We start from the raw sequence: 12,587 nt of genomic DNA, 5'->3' as shown, positions 1-12,587 counted from the left end.
AAAAATGTTGGTGTATATAATCTGCCCTCTAAAGACTTCCCTGATTACTTTCCTAACCAACACTCCATATGCCAGCTATGTTGACCTTCTTTAAATTCCTGGTATAGTCCACTTTCACTTTACACACCCTATTCCATCCACCTTCACTTTACACACCTTATTCTGTCTGAGAACAATACTCTATGACTCCATCATCCCTTTCCTGGATAACTTACTCATCCTTCAGATCTCAGTGTCCCCAAAGAAGCCTTCTTTAGCCCTGTACCTATTCTATATGAGTACCATGATATCAGAGTAAATATCATATAAACTTGTAATTGCTAGTTACTTATCTGATTTGATTATGGTTCAGATCATGAACTCCTTATTCAGACTTAAATTGAAGAAAGTAGGGAAAACCACTAGACCATTCAAATATGACATAAATCAAATTCCTTATGATTATACAGTGGAGGGGTATCTTCCCTGGTGGCTCAGAGGATAAAGTGTCTGCCTGCAATGCAGGAGACCTGGGTTCGATCCCTGGGTTGGGAAGATTCCCTGGAGAAGGAAATGGCAACCCACTTCAGTATTCTTGCCTGGAGAATCCCATGGACAGAGGAGCCTGGCAGGCTACAGCCCACGGGGTCACAAAGAGTCAGACACAACTGAGCGACTTCACTTCACTTCATACAGTGGAAGTGAGAAACAGATTTAAGGGACTAGATTTGATAGATAGAGTGCCTGATGAACTATGGACGGAGGTTCGTGACATTATACAGGAGACAGGGATCAAGACCATCCCCATGGAAAAGAAATGCAAAAAAGCAAAATGGCTGTCTGAGGAGGCCTTACAAATAGCTGTGAGAAGAAGAGAAGCAAAAAGCAAAGGAGAAAAGGAAAGATATAAGCATCTGAATGCAGGGTTCCAAAGAATAGCAAGGAGAGATAAGAAAGCCTTCCTCGATGATCAATGCAAAGAAATAGAGGAAAACAACAGAATGGGAAAGACTAGAGATCTCTTCAAGACAATTAGAGACACCAAGGGAACATTTCATGCAAAGATGGACTCAATAGAGGACAGAAATGGTATGGACCTAACAGAAGCAGAAGATATTAAGAAGAGGTGGCAAGAATACACAGAAGAACTGTACAAAAAAGATCTTCACGACCAAGATAATCACGTTATTGTGATCACTCACCTAGAGCCAGACATCCTGGAATGTGAAGTCAAGTGGGCCTTAGAAAGCATCACTATGAACAAAGCTAGTGGAGGTGATGGAATTCCAGTTGAGCTATTTCAGATCCTGAAAGATGATGCTGTGAAAGTGCTGCACTCAATATGCCAGCAAATTTAGAAAACTCAGCAGTGGCCACAGGACTGGAAAAGGTCAGTTTTCATTCCAATCCCAAAGAAAGGCAATGCCAAAGAATGCTCAAAATACAGCACAGTTGCACTCATCTCACACTCTAGTAAAGTAATGCTCAAGATTTTCCAAGCCAGGCTTCAGCAATATGTGACCCATGAACTTACTGATGTTCAAGCTGGTCTTAGAAAAGGCAGAGGAACCAGAGATCAAATTGCCAACATCTGCTGGATCATGGAAAAAGCAAGAGAGTTCCAGAAAAACATCTATTTCTGCTTTATTGATGATGCCAAAGCCTCTGACTGTGTGGATCACAACAAACTGTGGAAAATTCTGAAAGAGATGGGAATACCAGACCACCTGACCTGCCTCTTGAGAAACCTGTATCCAGGTCAGGAAGCAACAGTTAGAACTGGACATGGAACAACAGACTGGTTCCAAATAGGAAAAGGAGTACATCAAGGCTGTATATTGTCACCCTACTTATTTAACTTCTATGCAGAGTACATCATGAGAAACGCTGGGCTGGAAGAACCACAAGCTGGAATCAAGATTGCTAGGAGAAATATCAATAACCTCAGATATGCAGATGACACCACCCTTATGGCAGAAGGTGAAGAGGAACTCAAAAGCCTCTTGATGAAAGTGAAAGAGGAGAGTGAAAAAGTTGGCTTAAAGCTCAACATTCAGAAAACGAAGATCATGGCATCTGGTCCCATCACTTCATGGGAAATAGATGGGGAAACAGTGTCAGGTTTTATTTTTGGGGGCTCCAAAATCACTGCAGATGGTGATTGCAGCTATGAAATTAAAAGACGCTTACTCCTTGGAAGGAAAGTTATGACCAATCTAGACAGCATATTCAAAAGCAGAGACATTACTTGGCCAACAAAGGTCCGTCTAGTCAAGGCTATGGTTTTTCCAGTGGTCATGTATGGATGTGAGAGTTGGACTGTGAAGAAAGCTGAGGACCGAAGAATTGATGCTTTTGAACTGTGGTGTTGGAGAAGACTCTTGCGAGTCCCTTGGACTGCAAGGAGATCCAACCAGTCCATTCTAAAGGAGATCAGCCCTGGGTGTTCTTTAGAAGGAATGATGCTAAAGCTGAAACTCCAGTACTTGGCCACCTCATGCAGAGTTGACTCACTGGAAAAGACCCTGATGCTGGGAGGGATTGAGGGCAGGAGGAGAAGGGGATGACAGAGGGTGAATGGCTAGATGGCATCACCGACTCAATGGACATGAGTTTGGGTGAACTCCGCGAGTTGGTGATGGACAGGGAGGCCTGGCGTGCTGCGATTCATGGGGTCGCAAAGAGTTGGACACAGCTGAGCAACTGAACTATCTGTCTCCACCTTTGGACACTGACAGTCAGGAGGACAAGAATCATATTACTTGTGGAGGCTTCTATATCCCTAGGGCCTAGCATAGTACTTAACCGATACAGGTGTTCAATAAAAAAGCAGTTAAAGGAATGAAAAATGTCACATCTTTTACCCCAAAATTTTTTAAAATAGGTTTTTTTTTGTGGATAATGACAAAATTAATATTTTTTTCTTGACATATATTCTGCAAGTCTATAAATCAATTGTTCTAAAACTCTTCATTTAGAAAGACAATGTGAATTTTTTATTAGGTTCTCCGCTAAAAGACTGGCTAAACATGTAAATCATTTCATATATATACTTCAAACATGCTTCAAGAACAAATATGTCTTTAGTATTATTAATTCTTCCATTAATAATTAGTTTGGCATGTTTGATAAAAACTATTAATAAACTTCCTTCAGAGGAATTAGTTTCTATCAAATTTATTGATAGCGGAGTGTAGGGAGGAGAAAATAGTTCACGTGTACACTGTCTACTACTTACATTGCGTAAAGCCTTCAAAGGTAGGGGCTGCAATGGTGCTGTGCTTTCTCAAGGTGTCTACTGTATTATTTGACATAATTATGTGCATAAAACTTTCAACCCTTGAAATGTCTTAAGAGATCAATACTGACTCTATTTTGAGTTACTGTCATGGCTACCCAAAATAACAAAATATATGGATAAAAAACATTTAGTAGATTGTTTCAATTTAACCAAATTTTGAGCCATATCATACAGAAGCAACCCTACAAAATCCTGGAGGAAAACAAAGATGGATAAGACATGATACCTGTCCTTAGAGATCTCATAAATCTACTGGAAGAGACAGATTGACAAACTATTAAAATTCACAACAAACTGGCACAAATTGGTCTAAAAACCTACTATAAAACAAAATACAAATGCTAAAGAGAAGCAAATTTTTTCTTTTAAATCAAAGTTCTCTGCAATCTCAAGCCTAAATTCTCTAACTTCCATAGTCTATTTCCATAGAGTGGTTTAGACAGTCTTCAATCAGCAACATGCTTTGAAATCCCAGGACCAGGAGCCAGACCAGCCAAAATCCTGTATAGTTAAGAGCTTTAATGTCTTAAGGCCAGAAACCCAATATCACATCAAAACTCTGGTGAGGAAAGTACACTGAAATTGCAAATTCCTGGTTCTTTCTCTACCTTCTGCCTGATTAGGACATCCTTTGAGATCATAACCCTGGCTTCTTTGCCTACACACAATTTTTGAAGGTGCTCACAAGTCCCAATTCACCTGGTATAGTGCCAATTTATACCTTTTGCTCTGGTGTAATTATTATGATAACCACCCTCCTCTCTAATTTGGATGACAAATTATATAGTCATCTAACTAATTAACAAAGTATTCCGCAGTTCCAAGCCCAGGATCCTATCTACCCACAATTCTTTTTTTAAAAAATCCACATGTGTTTACTCGTTCAAGGACATTTTAAAAATTCCGTTAAATTTTTGAGGTAATGGCAGATTCAGTTGTAAGAAACAGTACAAAGAAAGTCCACATGCCCTTTATTGAACCCCCACCCTCATGGTACTGAGTTGGTCAAAAAGTTCATTTAACTATGCACAATTCCTAAGTAATAAATTACTTTAAAATCCTAATTTCAGGATTTTTTCTATCCACATACTCTATCACCAAAAAGGTACTGGCGTTCAGAAGTCAATATTTTCATAGAGTGATTACAGGCGAAAATTATTGATAACAATTTATCCTTTTGGTTCCAATGTAAATACAGAAACAGCAAATAAACTAAAGTGAGATTAATATATATTTGAAACCCATTACATATAGCTTAAAAATACCATTTATATATTGTATACCTGTTTATTGGTATCAGCCACAGTTTCATCCTGGAGAAACTCACTTGGTACCTCAAGTTTTATTAAAAAACGAGCTAAATATGCCCTTTTCTTCAGTTCATTAGTTCTCTGAAGAAGCCAGTGGAGCACTGGGTAAATTACAGGTTTACTTCCAATCACCAGACCCTGACGAAAGGTACTCCTATAAAAAGAAAATAAACACACACACACACACACACAGAGGCTTAAAAGTAAACCTTAAAAAGAGTTAACATTTGCTCAAATCCAATTTACACTTTTCCATAACTATTTTAAAAAGATAAAACCAAGGCTATTCTAAAGTAAGTCTGCACATTGACAATAATCATAAAATTAGTCCCTTAATACATCACTGGAATATATGAGGAGGTTATTTTGGAACCATTAACCGGTCAGCCCTAATACTTCACTTCACTGACTGGACAGGTTTAAATTATAGCTTTTGTATAGGATGGCAGATAAATGATTAAATAGAAACATGGATTTGCCTGACTTTTTTGATTAAGAAAAAGAACTGACTCACTTAAGACTCCTACATGACAAAATAACATTAAAAACCAAGATTATTTTGAAATTCAGTGATTTCATGAGGCCACTGTCTTAGGGAAAACAAATATTGCCAGAAAGACTGACTATGAAGGTTTAGATATTAAAGTACAGCTCTAAGAAAGCAACACTTGGTCAGCTTCTTACATGTCTGCGGCATTTCCTGGAGGTTTGTATTTAAGAATACCAAGAAGGCTCAACATCCTTTTGGCTGTTTGCTCTGGCATCTCCTCTCTGATATCAACAACTTGCTAATAAATAAAGAAATTGAAAAAATGTTATTATGCAAATATAGCAAAGTACAATATTGAAACTCACTGACAAAATTGTCCTACTAGAACATAACAGTCACAATGGTCTCTTCATAAAACAGATTAAGTATGGAGGCTTCCAGATTCCAAGGGAGGGTACATACAAGCTAGATCAGGATTCATACTAAGAATGCCAAGCTTAAGAAAGTCTCCAGTGGAAAAGACCAGTGTATATGAGACATGAGCTAACTTGCAACACAATAAAACCTTTTGTAAAAGCATTTTCATTCCGGGACCAAATCTATTTATGTTTGGAACTGCACAAATAATTTCTAAGTAAGGTACAAGGAGGTAATTTAATTTTTGAGCTAGTAGAGAAATCTTAAAGATCATCTACTATCACTTTATAGGAATGAAAAACTAGGCCCAGAGAGGTTAAATAATTTGCCCCGAAGTCACAGATATTTAGTGGCAGAAACTTGCTTTCTTGCCACCCTTTTCATCACAGAGAAAAAGAAAACTCTTACCTTTGGGTCAATCTCAGCCAGAACATCATTGAGAACTTGTAACAGTTGCATTGGCTCCAGGGAATCAAATGTGATTAAATTATAGTTCTTCCTAAAAGGTTCCTTATTGAGATTGTCCACGATGAATTTGATTTGATCACTCATAATTAGGTCTTATAATTTAAACTACAATGTAAAAATACAGGAAAAAATTCCTCAATGTTGGAAACAAAAATTCTGTATTAACAAAATACAGTCACCAGAAGGTCAGTATTAAGTTCATAGGAAGTAGGCATGGAATGTATTCTACATGGAATACAAAATGCTGTGAAAAAGAGTTATTTTGTTGAGTGTGCGGACTTTATTAGGAATGCTACAGTACATATTGATAATATTCAATGACACGTTTTTGTATATGCATCTGATAGCAATCATCTGAATTAACATGGACAAGTGAATATAAAATCCACCCACATTAGCATTTCTTCCATTCAGCTCTACAACTTTTACTCAGGGGTAAAACTCAGCCTGTAGACATGCTTCAACTTTTTTTTTTTAATTAGCATCCCACATTCATCCAAGTTTCCAAATTCTCTAGATAATCAGATCTGGGAACCCTGGACCCACTATATGGCCACAACCAACTGAAGCTGGGTGAGTGGGTGAAAGTTGCTCAGTCATGTCCAACTCTTTCCATAGTCCATGGAATTCTCCAGGCCAGAATACTGGAGTGGGTAGCCTTTCCCTTCTCCAGGGGATTTTCCCAACCCAGGGATCAAACCCAGGTCTCCTGCATTGCAGGTGGATTCTTTACCAGCTAAGCCACAAGGGAAGCTGGGTAGAGGTTGCAAACTTCAGCCTTAGGTATGCCTTCTTTGAGCTTCCCAGGTAGCTCAGTGGTAAAGAATCCACCTGCCAATGCAAGAGATGTGGGCTCAATCCCCGGGTCGGGAAAATCACCTGGAGAAGGAAATGGCTACCCACTCCAGTCTTCTTGCCTGGGAAATCCCATGGACAGAGGAGCCTAGAGGGCTATGGTCCATAGGGTCATGAAAGAGTCACACATGACTTAGGGACTAAACAATATGTGCTCTTCACATACTGGAAGGACTGATGCTGATGCTAAAACTGCAATACTTGGGCCACCTGAAGTAAAGAATTGACTCACTGGAAAAGACCCTGATGCTGGGAAAGATTGAAGGCAGGAGAAGGGGACAACAGAAAATGAGATGGTTGGATGGCATCACTGACTCGATGGACATGAGTTTGAGCAAGCTTCAGAGAGTTTGATGAACAGGGAAGCCTGGCATCCTGCGATCCATGGGGTCGCAAAGAGTTGGGCACAACTGAGCGACTGACCTGAACTGACTGAAGTCACTTCAGTTGTGTCCAACTCTTTGCTATCCTCTGGACTGTAGCCCACCAGGATCCTCCATCCATGGAATTCTCTAGGCAAGTATACTGGAATGGGTTGCCATGCCTTCCTCTGTTCCTCCTGACCCAGGGATCAAACCTACATCTCTTTCCTCTCCAGCACTGACATGCAGGTTCTTTGCCACTAGCACCACCTGGGAAACCCAAGCTCAATTTAGTGTTCCTCAGTTTTGTTTCCAAATTGTTACCTTCAGTTCAGTTCAGTTCAGTTCAGTAGCTCAGTCATGTCCGACTCTTTGCGACCCTATGAATTGCAGCACTCCAGGCCTCCCTGTCCATCACCAACTCCCAGAGTCCACACAAACTCATGTCCATCGAGTCGGTGATGCCATCCAGCCATCTCATCCTCTGTCGTCCCCTTCTCCTCCTGCCCCCAATCCCTCCCAGCATCGGGGTCTTTTCCAATGAGTCAACTCTTCGCATGAGGTGGCCAAAATATTGGAGTTTCAGCTTTAGCATCAGTCCTTCCAAAGAACACCCAGGGCTGATCTCCTTTAGAATGGACTGGTTGGATCTCCTTGCAGTCCAAGGGACTCGCAAGTCTTCTCCAACACCACAAAAGCATCAATTCTTCGGTGCTCAGCTTTCTTCACAGTCCAACTCTCACATTCATGCACGACCACTGGAAAAACCATAGCCTTGACTAGACAGACCTTTGCTGGCCAAGTAATGTCTCTGCTTTTGAATATGCTATCTGGGTTGGTCATAACTTTCCTTCCAAGGAGTAAGCGTCTTTTAATTTCATAGCTGCAATCACCATCTGCAGTGATTTTGGAGCCCCCAAAAATAAAACCTGACACTGTTTCCCCATCTATTTCCCATGAAGTGATGGGACCAGATGCCATGATCTTCGTTTTCTGAATGTTGAGCTTTAAGCCAACTTTTTCACTCTCCTCTTTCACTTTCATCAAGAGGCTTTTGAGTTCCTCTTCACCTTCTGCCATAAGGGTGGTGTCATCTGCATATCTGAGGTTATTGATATTTCTCCTAGCAATCTTGATTCCAGCTTGTGGTTCTTCCAGCCCAGCGTTTCTCATGATGTACTCTGCATAGAAGTTAAATAAGTAGGGTGACAATATACAGCCTTGATGTACTCCTTTTCCTATTTGGAACCAGTCTGTTGTTCCATGTCCAGTTCTAACTGTTGCTTCCTGACCTGGATACAGGTTTCTCAAGAGGCAGGTCAGGTGGTCTGGTATTCCCGTCTCTTTCAGAATTTTCCACAGTTTATTGTGATCCACACAGTCAGAGGCTTTGGCATCATCAATAAAGCAGAAATAGATGTTTTTCTGGAACTCTCTTGCTTTTTCCATGATCCAGCAGATGTTGGCAATTTGATCTCTGGTTCTTCTGCCTTTTCTAAAACCAGCTTGAACATCTGAAAGTTCACAGTTCATGTACTGCTGAAGCCTGGCTTGGAAAATCTTGAGCATTACTTTACTAGAGTGTGAGATGAGTGCAACTGTGCTGTATTTTGAGCATTCTTTGGCATTGCCTTTCTTTGGGATTGGAATGAAAACTGACCTTTTCCAGTCCTGTGGCCACTGCTGAGTTTTCTAAGTTTGCTGGCATATTGAGTGCAGCACTTTCACAGCATCATCTTTCAGGATCTGAAATAGCTCAACTGGAATTCCATCACCTCCACTAGCTTTGTTCATAGTGATGCTTTCTAAGGCCCACTTGACTTCACATTCCAGGATATCTGGCTCTAGATGAGTGATCACACCATCATGATTAAGTTGGTCGTGAAGATCTTTTTTGTACAGTTCTTCCGTGTATTCTTGCCACCTCTTCTTAATATCTTCTGCTTCTGTTAGGTCCATACCATTTCTGTCCTCTATCAAGCCCATCTTTGCATGAAATGTTCCCTTGGTATCTCTGATTTTCTTGAAGAGATCTCTAGTCTTTCCCATTCTGTTATTTTTCTCTATTTCTTTGCATTGATCACTGAGGAAGGCTTTCTTATCTCTCCTTGCTATTCTTTGGAACCCTGCATTCAGACGTTTATATCTTTCCTTTTCTGCTTTGCTTTTCACTTCTCTTCTTCTCACAGCTATTTGTAAGGCCTCCTCAGACAGCCATTTTGCTTTTTTGCATTTCTTTTCCTTGCATCTTTTCAATCTTCAGCTGACTGAAATAAGCACTACTCCCTACATAGTTTTTCCATCTTTGCCTTCAGTTAATGCTGCTTTTTCTGCCTAGGGCTGTTTTTCCTTTCCCTCATCTCCAGAGGTGCAAAACCTTACCATTTTTCAAGCCCTGTTCAAGCCCAGGCAAGAATACTAGAGTGGGTTGACATTTTCTTCTCCAGGGGATCTTCCCAACCCAGAGATCAAATTCAAGTCTCCTGCACTGGCAGATTGATTCTTTACCTCTGAGCCACCAGGAAGCCCACCTGAGGACAGATCTGTGCCTAATTCTATCTTTGAATATCGCATATAAAACAGCGACTTCTTCCACTAGAATGAATTTGTTCACAGGCCCAATGCCAGAAAATTAGCATAAGCCTAAACAAGGTGGCAGTGAGGAAGATTATAACTTTTTAAAATTGATTATCTGATTATTTAATGGCTGAAACAACTTAACCATGGCTCCTAGTGTTTCTTGCATGCAGACATCATGTGCTTAGTATGGGGGAAAGTGGTAGAAATTTGCTGACTGGCAGTTTTTTAGAGTAGCAGTTTTAAAAAATGAATTTAACAGTGAACTGCCAAAAAAAAGAAATAAGGAAAAAGATATTTCAGTGTTCCCTAATGGTTTTTAACCATGAAATGAAGAGATGCTAATTTACTTAAGACATTAGTTGGAGCTGCATGCATCTTGCTCTGAAACAGATTTTTTAAATTGGGTAGGTAGAGTTGGATACTTAGAAAACATCAAAATATAAAAGTGTCATCATTTTCTCATAATTATGATAAAATTATGAGTAAATGATTATATTATTTTTGAAAAATAAGCCAAAAGATGGTAAAAAAAAAAACAAAACAATGTGGTTTAAAATTTTAAGGTTTCCTTTAAGCTATAAAAGGAAAACCTTTAGAGAAATAAAAATCCACACTGGAGATGCAAATTTTCCACTGTGTAAAGTATTTTAAGTAAAAGTTCACGTCACAACCTTCATACATAGATATACTCAATTTTTCATTCTTTAGAAATTATATATATGTAAAAATTGTAAGTATATAAAACATAACACATACACACATATATTCTTTTTTTCCCCTTCCAAAACCCAAAATACTAGGATAAACGCATAAAACGTTACTAGGAGAGGAAAAAAAACCAGTTGATTTTCACTCCTAGCTGCCCACCAGCTTTCAGATGGTCACCCACTAAGGACAAAGATATACTGAATAGGTAGGTTGTCTATGCCCAGTGGGTTCTCCGCTCTAAAATTAGCAAAAGCAATTACTCTCCCTGTTCCAGCGGAAAGCCGCCTCACTAATTCACAAGCACTCACCCATTTAAGAACCCGAGAGGGTGGGGGAGAATTAAAACCAGGACGTGCGTTTATCTAGCACAACTCGGGACAGAAACAGCGCTGTCCGGGTCCCAGGCTGGCAAGAGCCTCCTAAGATTCCCCAAAATAGTTCCCCCGCCGCTTCCCGCCCCTGGGGTCGGGAGAGGGGACAGAGGACCCCACGTCTGACCCAGGCACCTCGCGAGGGCTATTCTGGGCTCCCCTACGGTTCACCTTGCTGGGAAGCCGCCTGGATCACTGCGGGAGCTGACCCCCGAAGTGGGGGATTTAACTGCTGCGACCCCTCCACTCTGGAGGTGCCGCACTGGAAAGCGGAAGGGAAGGGGGAGGGAGTTCTCTCCTATTCCGGGGTTCAGGGGAGTTTCCGACCGCGACTTGGCGCCGTTACCTCAAATTCTCCTCACGAAACCACTTTACCCCCACACGAGGCATCCAGGCTCTAGTGGGTTCCTAGAGACGAGCTCCTTGGCAACGGTTGCTAGGCCGTGGACACGTCACTTCCGGAGGAGAGGGTTGGCGCGTTTCCGCGAGGCCCTTGGCGGGCGCGCGCAGTGAAGCCGAAGTTCTGGATGCGAAAGGAGGAGAGTGCGGGGCCCAAGTTCAAAGTGTTTCGCAGGTTCTGAGCCACTGCAGACAGCCTAGAGAATTGGGGGTTGTTACGGTGATTCATGGGGTCGCAAAGAGTCGGACACGACTGAGCGACTGAACTGAACGGTGGCAATAAAGTTTCGCAAATGTTCTGCGGTTTGCAGTTTACGAAATACTCTTTTCATTATTATTATGTTGTTTAGTCCATAAGTCTTGCGGACTCTGCAACCCTATGGACTGCGACCCTATGGACAGGCTCTGTCCATGGCATTTCCCAGACAAGAATCCTGGAGTGGGTTGCCATCGCCTTCTCCACGATATCTTCCCGACCCAGGGATCGAACCAGCGCTCCTCATTGGCAGGCAGGGTCTTTATCCCTGAAGCATCAGGGAAGCCTCTCTTCATTATTAACCTATTTTAAATTCCTGTGCCCTTTCCCTCTTTCCTGCCTTCCCTCCTTCCTTCACCAAACATCTGGTGATGACTTCTTTGAGGCAAGGCCAGCAGGATTTGGGTTGAGGAAGCTTTTGGCCTGGGCTTCAAATTTAGGTTTTTGACATAAATATCTCCGAATTGGGTTATACATGGAATAATTGTAGAGTCCCCGGTGGGATTAACAAAAGACACATTCATCATAGAGATCTCTGCTTCTTTGTCACATTATTGGGCCACATAGCCTGTATTGGGAATTAATTTTTTTCTTCCAGAATTTCTTTAATATGGAGAGAGACCAAAAAAAAAAAAAGTAAATGGCCTAAGGCTCTTTGGTTTCTGAAATCCTATTTTTAGGTACGTGCAGAAATGAATAAAGTCCTCCTTACCTTTCCAAGGAGTTCACATTCTATGAGATAGGGGAGAGGAGATCTTAATGCCCAGATTACAGAGGAGGCCAGGAAGTCTACAGAAGCAGAACCCTAGGATTTTACTAACTGGTGTAAGGAGAGAACTTAGTCGGTGAATGGTATTTTGAACTGCCCCTATCAGAGTGGACACCACTGTACTTCGTGATGTCAGCTAGCAGTGAAGAAATGAGAAGAAGAAGAAAAAAAAATGAAAGTCCTTACACTCTGAAAACTTAGTAGCCTGCTCAAACACCTTGGAAGAAACCAACTATGGATTTAGCATCAGACTTACAAAGTAAAGCAAAACAAAACAAGTTCCATATTAGGCATCTCCTGTATGCCCTGCTTTGTGCTGGCT

The 12,587-nt window shown here is 41.1% G+C and overlaps 1 protein-coding gene across 2 annotated transcripts in view; it reads right to left on the bottom strand.

Annotated features, from left to right (window-relative positions):
• Window positions 1–11,237, bottom strand: part of IFT81 (intraflagellar transport 81) — a 98,121-nt gene extending 86,884 nt beyond the window's left edge. For both annotated transcript variants that reach the window (XM_068989927.1, XM_068989928.1), the window contains exons 1-4: window positions 11,188–11,237; window positions 5,906–6,070; window positions 5,275–5,378; window positions 4,564–4,744 (exon numbers count right to left, since the gene is read on the bottom strand). In XM_068989927.1, coding sequence (XP_068846028.1) covers window positions 4,564–4,744; window positions 5,275–5,378; window positions 5,906–6,049 — 429 coding nt within the window. In that variant the 5' untranslated portion in view covers window positions 6,050–6,070; window positions 11,188–11,237. The remainder of the gene's footprint in view (window positions 1–4,563; window positions 4,745–5,274; window positions 5,379–5,905; window positions 6,071–11,187) is intronic.
• Between the last annotated feature and the right edge of the window lie 1,350 nt (window positions 11,238–12,587).

Source organism: Capricornis sumatraensis, chromosome 17 (assembly GCF_032405125.1).
Source record: "Capricornis sumatraensis isolate serow.1 chromosome 17, serow.2, whole genome shotgun sequence".
Lineage (NCBI taxonomy): Eukaryota > Metazoa > Chordata > Mammalia > Artiodactyla > Bovidae > Capricornis > Capricornis sumatraensis.
This window is presented reverse-complemented; position numbering and strand designations above follow the sequence as displayed.